The sequence below is a fragment of the Lolium perenne genome, chromosome 5 (genome assembly GCF_019359855.2).
Source record: "Lolium perenne isolate Kyuss_39 chromosome 5, Kyuss_2.0, whole genome shotgun sequence".
In the NCBI taxonomy this organism is placed as follows: Eukaryota; Viridiplantae; Streptophyta; class Magnoliopsida; order Poales; family Poaceae; genus Lolium; species Lolium perenne.
The window spans coordinates 158,264,853-158,284,247 of record NC_067248.2 but is presented as its reverse complement, the minus strand read 5'-3'; the positions used below and the strand labels follow the sequence as shown (position 1 = coordinate 158,284,247).

The 19,395-nt window shown below is 43.6% G+C and overlaps 2 protein-coding genes across 4 annotated transcripts; one reads left to right on the top strand and one right to left on the bottom strand.

Annotated features, from left to right (window-relative positions):
- Nucleotides 1-368: 368 nt before the first annotated feature.
- Nucleotides 369-15,158, top strand: LOC127303692 (histone-lysine N-methyltransferase TRX1). Its single transcript, XM_051334400.2, has 25 exons — nucleotides 369-976; nucleotides 1,090-1,141; nucleotides 1,254-1,328; nucleotides 1,668-1,881; nucleotides 2,274-2,397; nucleotides 2,477-2,581; nucleotides 2,720-2,916; nucleotides 3,872-3,964; nucleotides 4,078-4,175; nucleotides 4,892-5,050; nucleotides 5,904-6,029; nucleotides 6,113-6,160; nucleotides 6,243-6,360; nucleotides 6,435-6,500; nucleotides 6,599-6,660; nucleotides 6,746-6,802; nucleotides 6,881-6,949; nucleotides 7,033-7,228; nucleotides 7,570-7,833; nucleotides 8,269-8,330; nucleotides 8,905-8,982; nucleotides 11,468-11,563; nucleotides 13,794-13,897; nucleotides 13,975-14,115; nucleotides 14,830-15,158. The coding sequence occupies exons 1-24, from the start codon at nucleotides 468-470 to the stop codon at nucleotides 14,111-14,113; spliced, it is 3,111 nt and encodes a 1,036-aa protein (XP_051190360.2). The 5' UTR covers nucleotides 369-467; the 3' UTR covers nucleotides 14,114-14,115; nucleotides 14,830-15,158.
- A 430-nt stretch (nucleotides 15,159-15,588) lies between these two features.
- On the bottom strand, nucleotides 15,589-18,694 carry LOC127300349 (PRA1 family protein H). 3 transcript variants are annotated; one of them, XM_051330449.1, is made up of 5 exons: nucleotides 18,176-18,691; nucleotides 17,916-18,055; nucleotides 16,161-16,232; nucleotides 15,982-16,088; nucleotides 15,589-15,950 (listed from the first exon to the last, which is right to left on the bottom strand). In XM_051330449.1, the coding sequence occupies exons 1-4, from the start codon at nucleotides 18,607-18,609 to the stop codon at nucleotides 15,994-15,996; spliced, it is 741 nt and encodes a 246-aa protein (XP_051186409.1). In that variant the 5' UTR covers nucleotides 18,610-18,691; the 3' UTR covers nucleotides 15,589-15,950; nucleotides 15,982-15,993. The 3 variants fall into 3 exon arrangements, with proteins under 3 accessions (XP_051186409.1, XP_051186411.1, XP_051186410.1); XM_051330451.1 differs by lacking the exon at nucleotides 16,161-16,232 and having other exon boundaries at nucleotides 18,176-18,694; XM_051330450.1 differs by having other exon boundaries at nucleotides 15,589-16,088; nucleotides 18,176-18,692.
- Nucleotides 18,695-19,395: the final 701 nt, after the last annotated feature.

Genomic DNA, 19,395 nt, shown 5'->3' with positions numbered 1-19,395 from the left:
CCAAAGCCGAACCGATGAAAAGAGTCAAAGACCTGCAATGCTACGACGGGCGGGCCACACGGAAAGGGGGAAAACGGAAAGAACACCGCATCGGCCCACGGCGAGAAGACCAGCGTCCGTCCGCAACGGCCGATCGATGCACACTGGCACTGTGAACAGGGGACAGACAGACGAGCAGCAGAGCGGAGGAAGAGGAGGGAGAAAACAAATCAAGAAATTCCCCATACAGCCAGCTCCGCGGCGGCCGGTCAGCAGCAGGGGCACGGCGTGCCTCCACTCCAAGTCCAAGCCAAGCTCCCGCGCTGAACACCTCCAAAAGATTTTCGCCACGCGACATCCCCCCCCACAAAACTTCCCTCTCTCGGCCACTGAACGAACGAGCCCCCGTCTCTCCCAAATCCCCAAATCCCCCAAAGGCCAAAGCCCTAGAAGCGCTGGAGCGTCGGCACCCCAAACCCTACCCGCCCATGGTGATCGCCGTCGACGCGCGCCGGGACGACCACCCCAACGACGACGGCGACGACGACGAAGGGGACCACCCCATGCGCTACCTCCCCCTCGGCCGCCTCTACTCCTCCACCGCCCCCTGCCCGCCGCTCCCCCCCAAAAAGCCCCGCGCCACCGTCTCCGCCCCCGACTCCCCCTCCCCCGCCAAGCCCCCCGTGATCGTCTACTACCGCCGCCGCACCAAGAAGCCGCGCCTCCAGGAACCCTCGCCCGACACGCCACTGCAGCACCCGGAGGAGGAGGACCCGGACCCAGAGCCCGAGGGCAGGGGCGCGCGCCGCAAGTGCCCGCTCAGGCACGAGCTGCTCGGCCTCGGCCCCGCCCCGCCCGCATTGGACGGGGACGGCCTGCTGCGGCGGCGCCAGCGCCAGCGCCAGACCAGGCGCGCCACCGAGAGCACTTCCGCCGGGAGGCAGCCGCGCCACAAGGAGGCCGCCTCCTCCTCATCCACCGGCAAGAGATGGGTGGAGTAAGTTGGATCTGCTGCGCCCGTCTTATTCTCTTCCACACCAATGATTTCGGGCAGGCCCAGAATGCCTGTATCCTTCTATGCGAAATTGACTGACGCTGGTTTCGTAACAGGTTGCAAATTCAGGGCGCCGATCCTCAGGCCTTCATCGGACTAGCCTGCAAGGCGAGCAGTTCTCCATGCCATTTTTTTTTACTTCCTGTGTCTGGTTATTACTTCACAATCAATGTGGAATGCAAGGGAAACCCTGTGACCTGAATTTCGGTGGGGAATGCAGGTTTTCTGGCCGCTGGATGATGACTGGTACAAGGGCTCCATCACCGCGTACGCCGAACCAACCAAGAAGCATTCCGTAAGCATCCCATATCTCTGCTCCTTCTTCTTATTCATCGGAAGATGCCGCGCTTCAGCGGATTATCCATTTGTTACTTCCTCAGCTGATTTCGACAATCCTTTTGTCGTTTTCCTCGGGGAAACACTCCTTTATACCTTTTGTTTCCGAGAATCCTACTCGCTGCATACGTCTCTCAACGATGACGTGTGCACTACCTTTCGAATCCTACTCGCTACATACGTCTCAACCATGACGTGTGCAGTACCTTTCGAATCCTACTCGCTACATACGTCTCAACCATGACGTGTGCAATGTGAAATGCCTTGTGGTTGGTAACTAGAGCTAAACGAACTGCAGGTCAAGTACGATGACGGTGAAGCAGAGGACCTTACCCTAGCTGATGAAAGGATCAAGTTTTTCATTTCATCCGACGAAATGAAGTGCCTCAACCTCAAGTTTGGAATTTCCAACCTGGGTAAGAAGGGATACGATGAATTGCTTGCGCTTGCTGTCAGCTTTCATGACTACCAAGGTCTTGATCCCGGTGATCTAGTGTGGGCTAAAATAACAGGTACTCCTATGCCTTCTCTTTCTGATGTTCCCACTCGATTAACTGCCAATGGTCCTTCCTATTTTATTCTGTAACATGCCATCGCAAGTTTTGTTGCATAATTCAAAGTCACAATCCAGATTACTTTGACCAGTGGCATTATTTAATTCAGAGTCTTCTTTTAATCTTTCAAAACTTTCTTCCTTCCTACTATCTTTGCTTTCCAGAACAAAACAAATGGACATGAATTTTCCTTCCTGTTCAATGCTTTCCATTCATCTATGTGACTGATGAACCATCTTTTCTTTTGTGATGATCTGAAATGCTTCCTTATGCGAGTGGGCTACCCTCTTTATCTCTTTTTCCTGATATTGGTTCTTACATAATGTGCCTGGTGTGCCTCTCCCAAACAGGTCATGCGATGTGGCCCGCTGTTGTGGTGGATGAGTCTGATGTTCCTGCTAAGCGAGCGATGAAGCCAGTTCGGTTAGATCAATCGATAAACGTTCAATTCTTTGGTACACATGATTTTGCGAGGTATGGTTCTGTGAAAAGGTTACAGTTCAATTATTATTTTCTTCCAAAAAACGATCCTAAAGTTGTCTGCCTACCTCAGGATTAAGTCGAAGCAGGCGGTGCCCTTTCTGAATGGCCTTCTTTCTTCCTTGCATCTCAAATGCAAGCAAGCAAGCTTCTGCCGAGGCTTAGAAGAAGCCAAGGAGTATGTGTCCAGAACCTTTTTTACATTGCTAAGCAGCAATTGTGTTTTTCTCTGAATAAACATGATAAACTCGAAGTTTTTTTTTGTTATCTTGCATGATGCCCTATTAATGTGACACTGAAAATTCTGATTGTATAGGTTCCTCCTCTCACAACAGCTTCCAGAAAGTATGCTGCAACTTCGGAAATCCATTGAAAAGGATGGTTCTGATGTTAATTGCCAAGACGATGCGTTAGGCTCTTGTGATAATTTATCAGAAGATAGAGCAGAAGAAAATGAAGAGGATGCTGAAATAACTCAAATAGAACTAGGGAATCTTCGTGTGAGCAAGCTAGGTATGTTGTAGTAAATGATAAGAAATGCAGTACCTTTCATTTCTATTTCTAACTGCACCGACCAGTGAAGTTCAAAGTTGCAAAAATGCCCTGGAAGCATGTTTATCCTGCCTATTACAAGGATGCTAATTGACATCTTGGAATGTCTTTATGAGCTATGATTGTAAAAAAAATTGCGCACATGTTTATTCCAATTTCCAACGGCCAGTAAGGTTGCAACTTTTCCTTAATGAGAAAGCTGAGCAGAATTGGCACTTCTGGATAGTACAACCATATATGTCCCAGCCTTCCTGGGATATGAATATATAGTATATGCTCAAGGACAGCGCAGTTTTTCATTGCACTAGGAGTTGTCATGTACTGTCTAGTTCCAATAACCCAGGACCCTGACCTGTTTTAGTTTGTTCCCCTGCCCATAACCCTAAGGCCTAAGACATAATTGGTTACCGTTTAATTGGTTTTGATTGGCAACATTTCTGCATGCTTGTTGCTAAGATGTACTTCTCGGAAGCTAAAAAACATAACTGCTGCTCCTGATCGAAATGATAATGACTTATATTTCTGGTTCACTTTTTTTTTTGCAAAAAACTTTACTGCTTACATAACTCCGATCCACTCACTTTCTATTCCTTTATTTGTTAATATAAATTATTGGCAATTTGAACTTTGCAGTTACCAAAAAATCAATAGCACCCAGTTCAGTTGTATCTAGTGTAGGCGCAAAAGGTTTTCATCACAGAGCCATTATTCTGAACATTACTTAGATGACACTTGACCGGCTTAGAGCAGATGTGGAGCTCTTTGTCGTGTAGAATTTGTTCTCTGTCCACGCTGTTGTAGGTCTTTGGTTACCCCTTTTCTTGTTGTTGACTTAGCTTTGCATTTTTTATCTGCATATTTCCCTTTTAATCCTTGCTCAGTTTTCACAGACCTGATTGTGTGAGTTTCTTTCCAGGCAGGATAGTATCTGATTCAGACCATTTTCATAACAAAATGCATATATGGCCTGAAGGTTATACTGCTTTCAGGAAGTTTACATCAGTAAAAGGTAGTTGTTCATCTTCAGACTGCCATCAAGTTTGTGTAAAAAATTGCTCCAGTTTGGAACAGTGTGCTTTCATGGTCGTCTGGTTTAACGAGTGCAATGTAATACTGTCACAGATCCACATTTAGTAACATCTTACAAAATGGAAGTACTGAGGAATTCCGATATAAAAGCACGGCCGTTGTTTAGGGTGACCTCTGAAGATGGATTGCAGGTAAGCAGATTAACATTTATTAGTACGGGGATACTTCATTACCCTGAATCTTTTGTATTAAGCGTAGAGCATATCATGAGATGCCGTGTTATATTGCCATGTAGGGAAAGTATCAATGCAGCTGACAGTTTCTTAGCAACATCATTTTGCTGTCACATTGAAGTTGCTGTCTGTATAACTTGCTAGAATTTAGTTCACTAATATAAAGAAGTATGTATAACCTAGTGTCCTTGTCTCATCTTGTATACAGTGTGATGGAATGTTTACTTTATTACTTCCTCCTTCCCAGATATTGGACATATAACCTAGTTTTATGTTCCTTGTCTCAAGCTCTTATGGTGGCATTGTGATTAAATGGACCTTGTACTTAGTAAATAGCTGCCTTTTGCCATATTCTGGAAGATGTCCAATCATTCCTGTCTGTATTGTAGCATCATCTTCTCATTAGACTATTTCCTAATTATGTTGGGTAATTTTTCCGCAGCAGATTATAAATAAGTTCAACACAATACAGTGCAGCAACCAAAAACTGAGTGTCTTTTTAAATCACTCAGCTACTTATTGCTCTGAATGATCACCACATAGTTCATGAAAGGAGTACATTTTGAGGATTATCAGAAAAACACTCTGTATATGCCTTGGATATAGCCGCATTTTGACAAATTTAGCAGTTCCAAATCTGTATTTTTACTAACATGATGGCTGTTGGCGATCAGAGTGATGGTGCTACGCCTAATGCATGCTGGAAGGAGATATACTGCAGGATAAAAGAAAAACAGTGCGATGCTGCCTCTGAATTGGAAGGAAATGTTTGCCAGAGATCTGGCTCTGACATGTTTGGTTTTTCAAATCCACAAATTAAGCAGCTTATTCAGGTTTAATAAATACTTCTCATGATTTCCATACCTCATTTTACCATTATTGCTTTTGTTAAATAGTGCCTGGTGCTAGATGATTCGTCCATTTATAATACGGAGTACATGTGTTTTGTTTATTTTAAATATGCACTTTTGCAGATCGAAAGTTTTGTCATCTTGATGTGATTGGCTGAGGGTCCTATACTTACATTGTCAACTTATTGTTTCAAATTAGTTTCGATGCAACTGCTTTAAGAATAGGCCCCTCGCCATTTACACACTGTTCTCAACTTAGTTTGGTGTGCCTGTCATTGCTTCAGATACGCCTTTAGGCGTAGCACCATCACTCTGATAGCCATTAGCATTTGCAAATTCATATTTTGATCATTCAGTCCATTACACTGTAGGAAAGAGCATAACACATTCTTTCATGCCTGGATTCTTCTGCATAGACCAAAGCCTTATTTTTTGTTTATCTTGTTCACCTGAGGTTGAGACTGAAATCAGATCAGTAATGTTGGCAAATTTACTTTTATGCTTTGATACTACCTTACAGCTTTGACACACATAGTTTTTTTTATAGGGAGGGCATTTCTTCTGGGTAAAGTATAAGTATATTGTGCTCAGTACACCGCATTTTATATAATCTTCCATAAAAGAAATTGTCTTTATTGGAAACATGCATTTGTAGCATGTAGATGCATGTTTACAAGTTTCATTGAAAAATGGAAATCAATTGTGCCATGTAGTGATGTAATTCTCTACCAGGGGATCCCTTGTATTGACTTCACATTGGTGCACGTCTGCTTTAGATAGAGGATTATTCCATTCTTTATCTTTGTTAACTGAAAGTCACTTGTGTATTTATTAGGAGTTGCCCAATGCAAGGTCATGTTTGAAATATTTTGAAAATGGTGGGGATACCCTCCGTGGTTACAGAGCTGTTCATGTTAATTGGAAAGACCTAGACTATTGCAATGTTTGTGACATGGATGAGGTAAATGATCCTAATCCTGTTCTCAGCTTATTCAGACTGCAATTACTCAAACTGAAAAGTCATTTAAACTCTTTGCCTTCTAGGAGTATGAAGACAATTTGTTCTTGCAATGCGACAAGTGCCGTATGATGGTATACACTTACAGGATCATCCAACTCCATTTATCAAATATGTAAGTGCCTACAAATCCTGAAAGGCTTAACAATGTTGCAGGTTCATGCTCGGTGCTATGGTGAACTTGAACCATTGGATGGAGTACTTTGGCTATGCAACCTGTGCCGACCTGGGGCACCTCGCGTGTCCCCACGATGCTGTCTATGTCCAGTCACAGGTATAAGATTGTGCTGCACCGCTTGTAAAGCAAGGCTATGTGCCTATGTACTTATGTGATACAATCTCTTTTAGGGGGTGCAATGAAACCTACGACAGATGGCCGTTGGGCTCATCTAGCATGTGCTATATGGATTCCTGGTATAATCACCTAATCGATCAACATACTTTTTTCTCAGTGGTATTATATCATATTATCACAACATACTTTAGTTTTCTTAATCTTAAATTGGTTTCAGAAACTTGCTTAAAAGACGTAAAGAGAATGGAGCCCATTGATGGATTAAGCAAAATCAACAAGGTTTTCATCCCCTTCCTCTCGTGATTTTGGTTAGAGTTTTTGGAGCATATCTGTAGAAACATCATCAGCTTTATTTTTTCTCCAGGACCGCTGGAAACTTCTATGCAGCATTTGCAATGTTGCTTATGGAGTTTGCATACAGGTATGTTTAGGAACTGTTTTAAGCTTATCTTGCGATGATTATAACAATATTATGACTCTCCTCCTCGCATCAATCTAGTGTTCCCATCCTACTTGCCGAGTTGCATATCACCCGCTCTGTGCACGTGCTGCTGATCTTTGTGTCGAGGTACACTACTTTAGTTCTATGTAGTGAAATTACTTTGTTGGAGACTAAAATCTATTCCTCCATTAATGTTATGTTAATTTTAGCTTGAAGATGATGACAATGCCAATATCCACCTCATGTTACTTGCTGAAGACGAGGACCCGTGTATTCGTCTACTCTCGTATTGCAAGAAGCATAGACAACCATCTACTGAACGTCCACCTCTTGAAAGTGACCTTGGCAACCCTGCTCAGGTAGTTCAGGCAGATGCGGCTTCATCATCTGGTTGTGCAAGGACAGGTAATAGCAATGTTTATTTGACCAGCATTACTTGATTGCCACACATTAATTTTGGTTCTGTACTTCATAGTCAGTTTTAGGTATTCTCACAAAATAAATACCTGAAGTAAATATGGCTTGTGGAGTTCTGCTCTCATGTTCAGATTTTTTGTATATGGATTTGTAACTCAGATTTCTTTATTGTTTTTTGGTTTGACAGTGAATTCTTGAAATCATACGGGATGAGACTACTTAGTTCTTGAAATTTCATTTTTGTTTATTAGTAGAATCTGTTATGATTACCTATCTATTCTGTTCTTGCTCATGGGTCACATCTCCATTTACTCATTTCCTTCTTCCAGAGCCCTATAATTTTCACCGGATAAGGGGACAACAGCAACCTCAAGTTACAGCTACTGCTTCTGTAAAACGCTTATATGTGGAGAATATGCCTTATATTGTTAGTGGCTACTGCCAAAATAAAATAGGCTGTGATACTAGCTGTGAACCAATTCAAGCAGTTGGCTCTTTGGATGCTGCATCGCAAGAAGCTGTTGTCAACGTTTCTTCTATGGTTGGAAAATATAAAAGCATGAAGGCCACATTCAGGAGGAGACTGGCTTTTGGTGAGTCTCACTAATCTTCGATCCAATAGTGTTATCCATAGCATGATTTCCTTCAGATGATTAGTTTTTTGTATTTTATTGAATAACAATATCCTCTGAGGAAAACATAAACCAATATTGTTTTTGTTGTATTTTGCAAAGCATGTTTTTTTTCTTGCTTTTAACTTGATAGCATACTTGGTTACTTCAGATATTGTATCCTCTGTTTCATCATTTATGCTGTTATGTTAACTCTGATGTGGATGCCAAATGCTTCCTTTTCTGGTGTAATAGTCAAATCTATAGAAATGAACTGAATAAGATTTTGGTATAAATCTGTCCTTGTGCATATGCCAGAGGGTGTATTATAAGTTTATAACTAACACTTAGTATTAGCTTGGATTCTGATTTATGCTTCTGTGAACTGTGTTTCATGTTCTGATCTTTACTTTGCAGGAAAATCAAGAATTCATGGATTTGGTGTTTTTGCAAAGGTTGCACACAAGGCAGGAGATATGGTATGTTTTCACAACTTCCCTTGATAGATTGTAATTCCTTTCGGAGAGGAGATGTGTTCCTTTGTAGGGAAAATTTCGCCTGATGGCACTGCAAACAGCAAAAAATGCATATACTATTGCCGTTAGTCCTTCTGTTATTGTAATGTATCTGCCAGCACTTTAGGCGAGACAATAGCCTTTTAAAATAAAATGGAAATGTCCACGCCCCTACTGTAAATAAGATAAGATGGGCAGATGCAGTTGTGGATAATTCTAACCATGTCTCTTGTCTGTGGCAACAGCTGGATGGCACCAGAGTTGCCCCCTGGATTGGACCGAGGATCCAACTGACAATAAACTAATAGCAATAAAATTCAGACGAATTTTTGATGGTTGTAGTATCACTTGGGAGTTTAGGATGACTTATATCACAAATGCACATGTGTGATACTGCAGAGCTAATTTTCCTATTATGTTCCAGCCTACTTGTTCAGATATCGACTATTTTGAGGATTATTGTTATGCTATTTGTATAAATATGCACATATGCGATGCTAATGATCTAACATTATCATTTTTATGTCTACTTGTTCAGATGATTGAATACATAGGAGAGCTTGTCAGGCCACCAATATCAGACATCAGAGAGCGGCGTATATACAATTCTTTAGTGGTAAGTTTCTCTTCGGAATTTGTTTCATTTTGGGTGCTCAGAATTGTTAATAGCCAATATGAACAACAAAATTTTGCAGTTAAATTAGTAAGGTTGTTCATATAATGATCTTGTGGTCACATAGTCGAGGCATAGTTTAAAACGTTGGCCAAAGGGGGACGGATCCCTCCCGCTGGATAGCACCCTGTTTTAATTCGGTCGCACCTGTGACTCGAACCCAGATTGGCGAGCTCACCACCGTGAGCTCAAGCCGCCAAGCCAGCACTTGGTTCTCAGTCAAGGCATAGTTTCATCCCATGTATAAGTAACTGGATTCAAGCAAAATCCATTGCTTTTGTGGCTTAACTGGGCCTTCTCATTTCTCGCAAAAATAGGAACTTCGTATTCTCATTGAGATGTCCCGGTGATACTTGAGCTTGATTAGTTTGAGTTCAACCCTCATCAACCATCTTCACCTTGTTCTTTAATACTTGATATCAATTGTCTCGCTGATAAGCTTGATTAGTTTGGATTCAAGCTGTTTTTTTTTTACTTTGACATATCTGCAAGGACAATCACTGAAGCAGTTTCTTGTGTTCATGCCTGGTCATCTAAATTGCACGGATACGGACACGGGTATCCGTATCTCGCCGATACGGATACGGAAATACGACATTTTGAAAATGTGCAGATACGAGGATACGTTTTACTATTTTTTTTAAAACTAAAAATAAATGTATGTAACATATGGGAGCTACAGAATAGCAGAATGACATTTACATAGATAGCAATGTAGCATAGCATGTAGGTAGCTTGATAGGCTAATAGCAACTTAGCAAGTGGCAGAACAGATTTAGAAAATAGTAAAACACGACACGAAATAAACATTTAGTCGTCTTCCTCATCTTCCATATATTAACCACACCAGCATCCACCTCTCCAAACGAGATACCCTCCAACTCTGGCTCATCAATTGACAAGCCTGCAAGGCTGCAATCGAACTACAATCATGAGAGGATCAAGGAGAAACCGAGAAAGGAGACTGCTAATTGCTACTGCTGTGCTGCTGGAGAGGAGGAATCGAGCTGGAGAAGTGGAGAGGAGGAATCGAGCTGCTGCTGCTGGAGATGGCTGGATCTCCCCCGGATAGGTCGCCAGCTCGCCGGCGGCGCTTGCCTGCTGCTGGAGATGGCCGGATCTCCGCCGGATAGGTTGCCAGCTCGCCGGCGGCGGCTGCTTGCCTGCTGCTGGAGATGGCCGGATCTCCGTCGGCTAGGTCGCCAGCTCGCCGCCGGCGGCTGCTGGATGTAGATCGAGGAGGACCGAAGCAGGCTGCTGTGTCGGGAGAGGAGAGGAGACGGCTGTGTCGGAGGAGAAGGAGGAACTGGGAAGGGAACGGGGTCATGGACGTGGTAGAGTATTTGGTTTTGGACTTTTGGGCTGGGCCGTATCAAAACCGTGTCCAAAACGTATCAGAACATGTATCCGAATTAAAAACAATTGTTTTAATTGCTTTAATTTACCGATACGGTCAAAACCGTAGGGATACGGTATCCGGACCGAATCCGTATCGGATACTGTATCTGACACGGACACGCCACTAGTGCACCGTATCCGTGCTGCGGAGCTGGTCATGTGGTAGTGAGCGGCCTGGTATGCCCGCATGAATGCGGGTAGGCATCATGGTATCAGAACTTGCCATTCTTGCAGCCACAATACTTGGAATTTTGGGGATCTGTAATATACCTAGTTGCGCATAGGTTGGCTATAATAATTGACATGCCAAATGTAAAAGCTTGTTTGATCACACACTAGGTTTACCTCCCACCATCATCTGAGATGCCACTACCATCCACAGTCATGCCCCCCCTCCCCCCTGCGTGGCTCAGTGGAGACAAGGATGGATGTAGAAAACAATTCCAACTTCTTGTTTGTCGAATACCAACTTTCGACCCCATGCAAATCAACTTTTTACTGGAGCACTTCCTATTTTCAACTGGCAAAACAAACTGCCAATCATAATAATTTCATGAAACATGGACTTACAGTTTTTAACTGATAAAAATGAACTGTTGATTCTAATAAATTCATGAAATTTAATTGTCCACCTCCACCCCCGTGAACTCACAAGTACTAGCTTTTAACTTGAACTATCGGTGAATGTTTTTTTCTGAGGGAGGTAAATGGCAGGGAGTTTGAGACGGAAGAGGAGAGGACTGGGTGCCTGCCTAGGTTAAATGTAGGGGCGTTGGTGGGCTGAAAATTTTGACAGCCCCGTATGTTGCTTTGTTAGTCAGGGAGCAGACATAAATTAGAAAAGTAGATCATACATGTATTTTCTCACATAGCCTAGCCTGTTAGAAATGGATATCTCTTGTAACTAATAGCTGCTGCTTGCATGTTAATTACATTCTTTTACCTAGTCAGGGAGCAGACATAAATTAGAAAAGTAGATCATACATGTTAATTACATTCTTTTACCTACTCAAAGTAACTCTGTATGCAGGGTGCTGGAACATATATGTTCAGAATAGATGATGAGCGTGTTATTGACGCTACACGAGCAGGAAGCATAGCCCATTTGATCAACCACTCTTGCGAGGTGAGAAAAATATGTGTCTATTATGCTGGTGCTTTCCAGTTTTTTAGCAGCTCAGACCCCCTTTGCTTAGGAGGACTACAAGTTATTTTCTCATTGCTTTGCTTTATTGGTCTTTCCTTGAATTCTTGGCTACTATGTATCGCACATATTGGTACTGGGGACACTGGGACAATATTTTTTAGGAAACTACTGTTGAACGTCAATAGTGCCCATTCTGGCCATATTTAACATTCTTTACCAAACTTAGAAATCAGCGTGAAAAAGGAATTACACCAAGCCTGGAATGTCTCTTTTGAAGTAAAAAAGCTCTTATGGAAAGTTTATACTTATTTTGGAAAGATAGCAGAACAAGTATTTTCAGCAATATATTTTGTACGAAGATTTGCTACCATGGATGCTAGCTACGCATACATGCCAGATCATCGGATATATTATCGTGATTCGTGTTGCATAACGTGCATAATGTTTATTAGTACCTTTCCGTCAACAATTCTCACCCAGCGGTTGGTTCCATGGTTGTTTCCATTGGTCGAACTCAGGGCTAAAGTGTGAAGGCATTTTCCTTTGCCAGTGCAGTGGTTGTGCTGCATGGCCGTTGTGTATTCTAGGAACCATTGATTCTCTAATTTCGGAGGCCATAAAGAAAATTGGATCTTGGGTATGATTTATATCGAGATTCCTTGAACAAAAGATGGAAAAAATAAGAAAAAAAGGCGGATCCAGATCAGGAGGAAGTAGTCACCACCTCCTTCCATACCATCTGCGCTCCTTGTGGTGGGGAGAGACCTGACTAGTGGAGGGAGACAGCAGCTTCAGGACCCAGCTCTGGCAAGCAACGACCTCGTTCGCAGGGACTGACCCAGTTGTTCACGCGGTGGACCGAATTCGACTAATCCCTATAGTAAAAATTGCTGAGGCTCGGGTGTGCTCTTGGATAGAGAGCAAACCGAAAATTCAGATGGTTAAACCAACAAAAAAATTGATCGGAATAATACAAGAGCACTAATCGAGGAATCACCAAATACTAATCACCGCATGAACGAACTCGTTTTTCTTGGTACAGCAACTGAAACGAATGCTAGAATTCTTGAAGCAATAAACAAAGATACATAGACAAAAACAAAAATAAACAACAAAGGTCCAGATCGGAAGCTGTACAACAACTAGCTTGGTGAGGCAAGGAGGGATCCAGCTGGGTGGACATGGATATGGGCCGGCGGTGGCTCACCATGGAGTTGGCAGGAGAGAGAGAGAGAGGACTTGTCCAAGAGAGAAGAAGAGGTCACAGTGAGAGATCGAGAAAAAAAAGTAGAAAAACAAGATGGATACGGGTTGTAGCACTTACATGCGACCTCTCCTCGTCGTCCTTGCAAACAAGCAAGCGTGTCGGAGCCACCGGCCCAGCTGGATCACCGCGTGTGGTGGAGGTGGATGGCCGGGGTCGACGGACGGGGCAAATTGGCTGTTGCAGGGCGGGTGGAGCAGGGGAGGTGCGCTCGCGGTGGAACAGGGGCTATGCGCGCGGTGGAGCTTGTCTGGCGGTGCCTGCACAGCGGAGCTTGTCTGGAACCTAAGGAGGGACGGCTGCCACGGGAGCAGAACTCCAGGGAAGGGCCCCGGCGGCGCAACGGGAGGAGGGGAGGAAGATAGGCAGGTGGGATGAGGTGCTGGGTAGGGGGCTAGGTTTTTCAGGACGGGTGGTTGGTTGTTTGTAGTTAACGGGCGTTAACTCGATCCACCGGTGGAAACATGTCCTATAGCTGATCCAATGGTTGGATCAGGGTGGATAGTTACCACCCTAGGTAGCCCTGGGTAGGTGGCTAGGTTTTTCAGGACGGGTGGTTGGTTATTTGCAGTTAACGGGCGTTAACTCGATCCACGGTGGAAACATGTCCTATAGCTGATCCAATGGTTGGATCAGGGTGGATAGTTACCACCCTAGGTAGCCCGCTATTTTGCATATTTGGTATGTTTCAGCTTGTTAAAGGTCAAATGGTTTGTTCTGAAAGTTCATACAGTAATATTAATGATAACATATTACTGTACTGTGTTACTGCAATAGTAGTCCTTAATTGGTAACAGAAGTGATAAGTTGATGGGTATGGTTTTGTCATTCAGCTCTCGGCTGGCATTCTATAGTTTTTTCTTTTACCATTTTAGTTTGGAACTTATGTTTGTTTTTCATGGTATTTTGTAAGGCAATTTTCATAATATTTCTTCACCATTGCAGCCTAATTGTTATTCTCGGGTCATAAGTGTTCTTGGGGATGAGCATATCATCATTTTTGCGAAGCGGGATATAGACCAATGGGAAGAGCTGACTTATGATTATAGGTCAGATCCGAATACTATATTGCTTTTAGCCTTCTACACATTGTTCGTTTGACTAATCAAGTACATTCTTTATTCAGGTTTCTTTCGAATGAACAACAGCTTCCTTGTTATTGTGGATTTCCAAAATGCCGTGGAGTTGTTAATGATGTAGAAGCAGAGGTGCAATTAGCCAAAATAAGGGTTACCAGAAGCGAATTATTTCCGCAAAAGGACTAATGGTAAGTCCTTCCTATGCTAGTGGCCTAGTGCTAGAGTGAAGCAATTACCAACACCTAAATCTGTAATAGATACCGATGGTAGATTCCCACAGATGTGGTGAAAGTCTTCCAAAACCATCGGATTTCAATTTTTCCTACATTACGATGATCACAATCACAACTCTTCAACACCAATCAAATATGGCATGTATTGCAATGGTAAAGGGGGTTAGCAACTCTTTTTAACAGGTCCCCTGATCAACGCCCATGACTTGGTTAAAATTGTCATAGAACTTTGAACTTGTATTTAGTTTCTAGGTTGATCCTGTTATTTAGGATTGGCGAAGAAGTGCACCTCAATGGTAACATTTGTATATCTCTGCTGGTTACTGCCACAAATATATGATTGCATGGCAATAATAGATGCAGTTCTGCTGCCACAAAGTGATTTTTATCCATTTGACCTATCATAAGTCCCTGCAAGTACCGTGTCTTAATAATTTTGGAAACCTGATCAGAAGAATAAGGTATGAATTGGTAGTGTAAAAATTAAGTCTTGATATACCATCTTTGTCCTGAGGGTGAACATCATCCACATGTTCATCTTTTGTTAAAATCAATTCAATCTATAGCTTGCTAGTTGCTACAAGAACAGCCCTGTGTTACATGTTGGGAGAATGGAGCTTTATTTTGATCACATAATTGCCGCTATTCTGACAGCTTTATTTTTTACAGGTGAGTATTTGGAAATGTCCCAGGCTTGGATTTACCGAACTGAGGACTGCTGCTGCCGGTTCTTGCTGAGATAATTCTCAGATTGACCGTCTACTTTTTTAGGAATGCTAACGATTCATTTCTCACATTGTTTTAGATGGAATGCCAGTGTAATTGTATAGAAATTCAGAAATAGGTCCGGCAATCCAATATGCATGATTGGGAACCATAATCGACATTGGTTATGGAGAGCATCAAAATATTCAGAGTTTACATGTAATTCGGCAATTCAATGTTTCGAGTGTGCACTGATTTGCCCAGTAATTGAAAAGACTTTGTTACAGAGTCCATCAGAATGTTTGAGATGTCTGTTAAATGGTACCGTGCCTGTTTTTCTTAGTGTTCTTTTGCTAGTGTGGCTGCCGTAATGAACATTTGTACTTTGGCCGTAATGTCATTGCTTGAGGTTTCTGGGTCTGACTTTAGGTAACTGCCTACAGAAAAATGCCTGTCATAGCAGCGTTACAAGGCTAATGGCACTCTTTCTGACATGCTACTAGGTTGGTAGCGATACAAAATTATGTCACACGCAGCAGATTTGCACAAGTCCATGATGACAGCAGGCATAGCAGCAACAAAAGGCATGCTGAAATGGTCGCGTGACCTGTTGAGATGTAACTGTTATTGTAACCCAAAGACCTGTTCAGATGTAACTGTTATTGTAACCCTTTTGGGGGAGGTAATGGCAGAATAGAGGAAAACTTGACAAGATGTAGCAAGTGCAGAAAGGAAAAGACCCCTTATTTTTGCAGTAGCAACCAAAATGGCAGAACAGATAAATCTTTGCTATGGCATCATTCATATTAGGCTCCTCTAAAATTCTTCTCCAAAATACACTATTCTAGCTTCCAACATCGTGACTGCCAAAACTGGACAGACCTAGGCTCGTAAGCACACACATCCACATTCCGTTGTGCTTATAACTTGTACTCTCGTATTTGTTAACATCATCTCCAAACTCGTGTACTTAATATCTTTTGACAATAACCGCGAGGAAGGAGAATAGTGTACATTGTCACAGCACACAATATTAGGTGTACAATTCCTTTTTCGGGGCAGTGTGTCTGCAATCTGCAGCCTACCTCTAACCATGGCTAGCTTATTGCAGCCTACCTCTAACCATGGCTAGCTTCGTCTTGGCTGTGCTCTCCTATTCTTATTCACTGGGTCAGATAGTCTTGAGGGAGTCAACTTTCGAAGAGAAGCATGCAACATCATGACTGCAAAACATAGTGACAGTTGGTTTACAATAAGAATCTAAAGAAACAAGGAATGGGATAAGGTTCAATCACCTGCGTAACTCAACCCGATGGCATATACAAGAGCAAACTGCATGTTGCACACATATAGTAGTATAGCAGTGGCTGTTCAGGAACAAAGACAAATAGATAGTTAAAGTGACGAGAGTACCAAACTACATATGTGACATTCAGAAAGAAAAAAAAACTAAAGATTAACAGGACAAGACAAACTACAGGTGTGATACTCACAATGTGAGAGGAAAAAGATGAACATGACACATGGGACTTAAACTGATAAAATTTGCGCAAGTGGACGCATGTGCAAAATGGAAATTGGTAATTTGGCACCGTGTCCCAACAAACGCCGGTATCTTTAGTTCATTCAAAATCCAGTTTCCGCATAACAGGACAAGTAGAATGTGTCATCAAGAGAATTACTGTGACGTCTAGATGTTGGCCTATTCCAATCAGCGTAGTTCCCAAAGCATCTGTACTGAATGAGGAAATTACAACGTATGACTTGAATGAAAACGTAACGCAAGTCAAAGCAACACAGAACTAGAATGGTGACAGTGAAGTTTGTTGAATTTGCAATGCTTTATTTCTTTTGTTTCATTTATGCTGCATTGCATGTGGAGAACTTGAAAAGGTATCTGCACATCCATAAGGAGCACATTACCCTATTAACCGCATCAAATAGTGTGTGTAGTTTACCAACAGTGATGGTGTTCATGTCCAATCTGAGGAGGAACACGCCTATGTGAATGCACATACACAACCATGTGTACATGAGGGTCAAGGAATGCGCTTGCGCACATGAGATGGGATTTCTTTTGGAACTGTCCAGTGTGAATCAGGAAAGGCGAACACAGTCTTGATAAAAAAGCGAGCCATATGTGGAATTGAGATTTGTTGCTCGGAGCATTTAGATGAAGTTACAGAATCATCATAAGCAAAATCTGCACATTATTCCATATATAAGAACAGTAAATGGTACGATTGACTGTAGGTTGTCATCCTTATAAAACTGAAGCTTTGAGGAATTATCGTTTGCTAAAATTAGCACATAATTACTCTTTGGTTTATCTCTAGCCATTACTGTTTTTTTATGGGAATCTAGCAACTGTTGTGAACACTAAGCTGCTAACATTTCTTTTGTTTAAGACATCCCTTCTAATCCCGCAAGCATACTAAGAAAATGGATACAGTATACACATACACAACCATGTGTAAATGAGGGTCAATGAATGCACTTGTGCACATACAATGGAATTTGTTTTGGAACCTTCCAGTCTGAATCAGGAAAGGTGAACAGAGTGTGGATCAAATCTGAACCATATGTGGAATTGAGGTAGATTTTTTCTTCCTCGGAGCATTTGGATGAAGCACGCGACAATTAACAAAAGAAACAAGTCAAAATCATCATCATCATAAGAAAAAGTCGCCGGAACGACTAACTGTACGATGTCATCCTTGACAGAATCCAAAGCTGCCAGGTACCATCTTCAGACCTAAAATTAGCACATAACTCAATCTTTGCTTTATGTGTAGCCATTATTTTTGTTAATGGGAATCTAGGAATTGTTGTGAACACTAAGCTGCTATATCATGTAGTAGTACATTGCTTTGTTCAAGATATCCCTCCTACTTCCACAAGAATACAAAGAAAATGGATTTCACTACCAATCTTTTTTTAGAAGAACAAGGACCCGAGTGCTATGCAATTGAAATCCACCAGTTGTTGGTTTCCTCATCCCACTAGCAATGTTTGTGCAGAAACAGCAGCATTTGAAACTCAGCACTCACCAATCTGGGCACAGTGCAGAAGAGCCTGCCCGACTCCGGGCGCTCGTGTGGCGAGCCCCCACCGGTCCCGGCAGTACCGCACAGCCTCCCACACCGCGAGGCTGGCCAACATCCCCAGCAACGCCATGGGCATCCGGTACCTGCGGACACGCCGCCACAGACCGCAGCATTTGCTTTATTAGTACTCCATAGACACAGAAGCAAAGACAGGAGTACAGTAATGAAAAGAGGGCGGGCAGGAAGGGAAGAAGAGATAGTACAGGCAGCAGGCGAAGATGAGGATGGATAACGCGGTGTAGTTGCGCGCGTAGCGGCGCACGTTCTCCTGGACGCGGAGTCGGGCCTGGGTGGGGGTCGGGGGCCAGGAGTAGGAGGTGGCGCCGGGGGCGCCGACGAAGGCGAGGGACCAGGAGGGGGTGGGCTTGGCGAGGTCGGCGGTGGAGAGGCCCGCGAAGGGGTTGAGCGTGAGGAGCGAGGCTAGGGTGCGCGCGAAGGCGAGGACGTCGGCGGCGGCGCCTGAGGAGGCGGAGGCGGAGGCGGGGTTGGTGGGTGTGGCGGCGGCGGTTGCGGCGGCCGGCGCGGGGGCGGAGGAGTCGAGGAGGTCGAGGTAGCCGGAGTCGCGGAGCCAGCGGTCGAGAGCGGGGTCCGGCACGCTGAGCGAGAGCGGGTTGGGCTTGAACGACGACGAGGACATGGCGTGGCGGAGCCGTACGATGAGCAGGATAGGGGAGGCTGCTTTTGCTTTGCACCGAGTAAATGACGCAAAACTACCAGATTTGAGGCTCATAGAACAACCTCTTTTGTTCCGGGTGACGCTAAACACCACTTTTTTTTTGAGCAACCGCATATTTTTCATTAATCGAAAAACAAGATACATGAAGCAACACATGTAAAAACTAAAAAAACAAACCGAGATAAAATGATTATCCCGAATTTGCAGAGAAAAATCTAAATGATCAAGAAATACAAAACGATCCATAGAGTTTTCTGCAACCGCCATAGCCATGAGTTGACGGATGGACCGCACGGCTGTTAGGTTTGCGTCTGGAGGTGGTTAAAGTAGCCGTTTCGGACCACACCGTTATTATTCTCTTCTTCTCGGCGGGCGCCGGAGCTGCAATCCAACACCGTACGTGCTGCAATTTCCTTCCACCGGAGCTGCCATGGACGAGCGCTGGAGCTGCAATCCACCACCGTTGATGCTGCAAGTGCCTTCCGTGGGAGCTGCCATCGGCGGGCGATAGAGCTACAATCGACTAGCAGCGGTGCTGGAAGTGCTACTGTTGATGCCGACGGTGGCGGCGGCAGCCATTGGTGCTACGATTGGCGCCGTCGTTGTTGACATTGCTGCTTGGCGACTCCGTCTTCTCCGGCAACGCAGCCTTCAGGCGTCGTCGTCTTCTCCGGTGACAGGGGCGTGATGTGGTGCCATGGTGGAGTTCCAACATGGTGCGTCGTTCGTATTCTGTGTGTAGGGTGG

What these genes read in the sequence shown, in the direction of transcription:
- LOC127303692 (XM_051334400.2), top strand. Translation starts at nt 468, where the DNA reads ATGGTGATCGCCGTCGACGCGCGCCGGGACGACCACCCCAACGACGAC. An exon ending in GGCTTAGAAGAAGCCAAGGA is followed by an intron (nt 2,582 to 2,719) that starts GTATGTGTCCAG and finishes CTGATTGTATAG; the next exon opens with GTTCCTCCTCTCACAACAGC. An exon ending in TGATCAACCACTCTTGCGAG is followed by an intron (nt 11,564 to 13,793) that starts GTGAGAAAAATA and finishes TCACCATTGCAG; the next exon opens with CCTAATTGTTATTCTCGGGT.
- LOC127300349 (XM_051330450.1), bottom strand. Translation starts at nt 18,609, where the DNA reads ATGTCCTCGTCGTCGTTCAAGCCCAACCCGCTCTCGCTCAGCGTGCCG. An exon ending in CTCATCTTCGCCTGCTGCCT is followed by an intron (nt 18,056 to 18,175) that starts GTACTATCTCTT and finishes GCGTGTCCGCAG; the next exon opens with GTACCGGATGCCCATGGCGT. An exon ending in CATCGGGTTGAGTTACGCAG is followed by an intron (nt 16,089 to 16,160) that starts GTGATTGAACCT and finishes TATGTTTTGCAG; the next exon opens with TCATGATGTTGCATGCTTCT.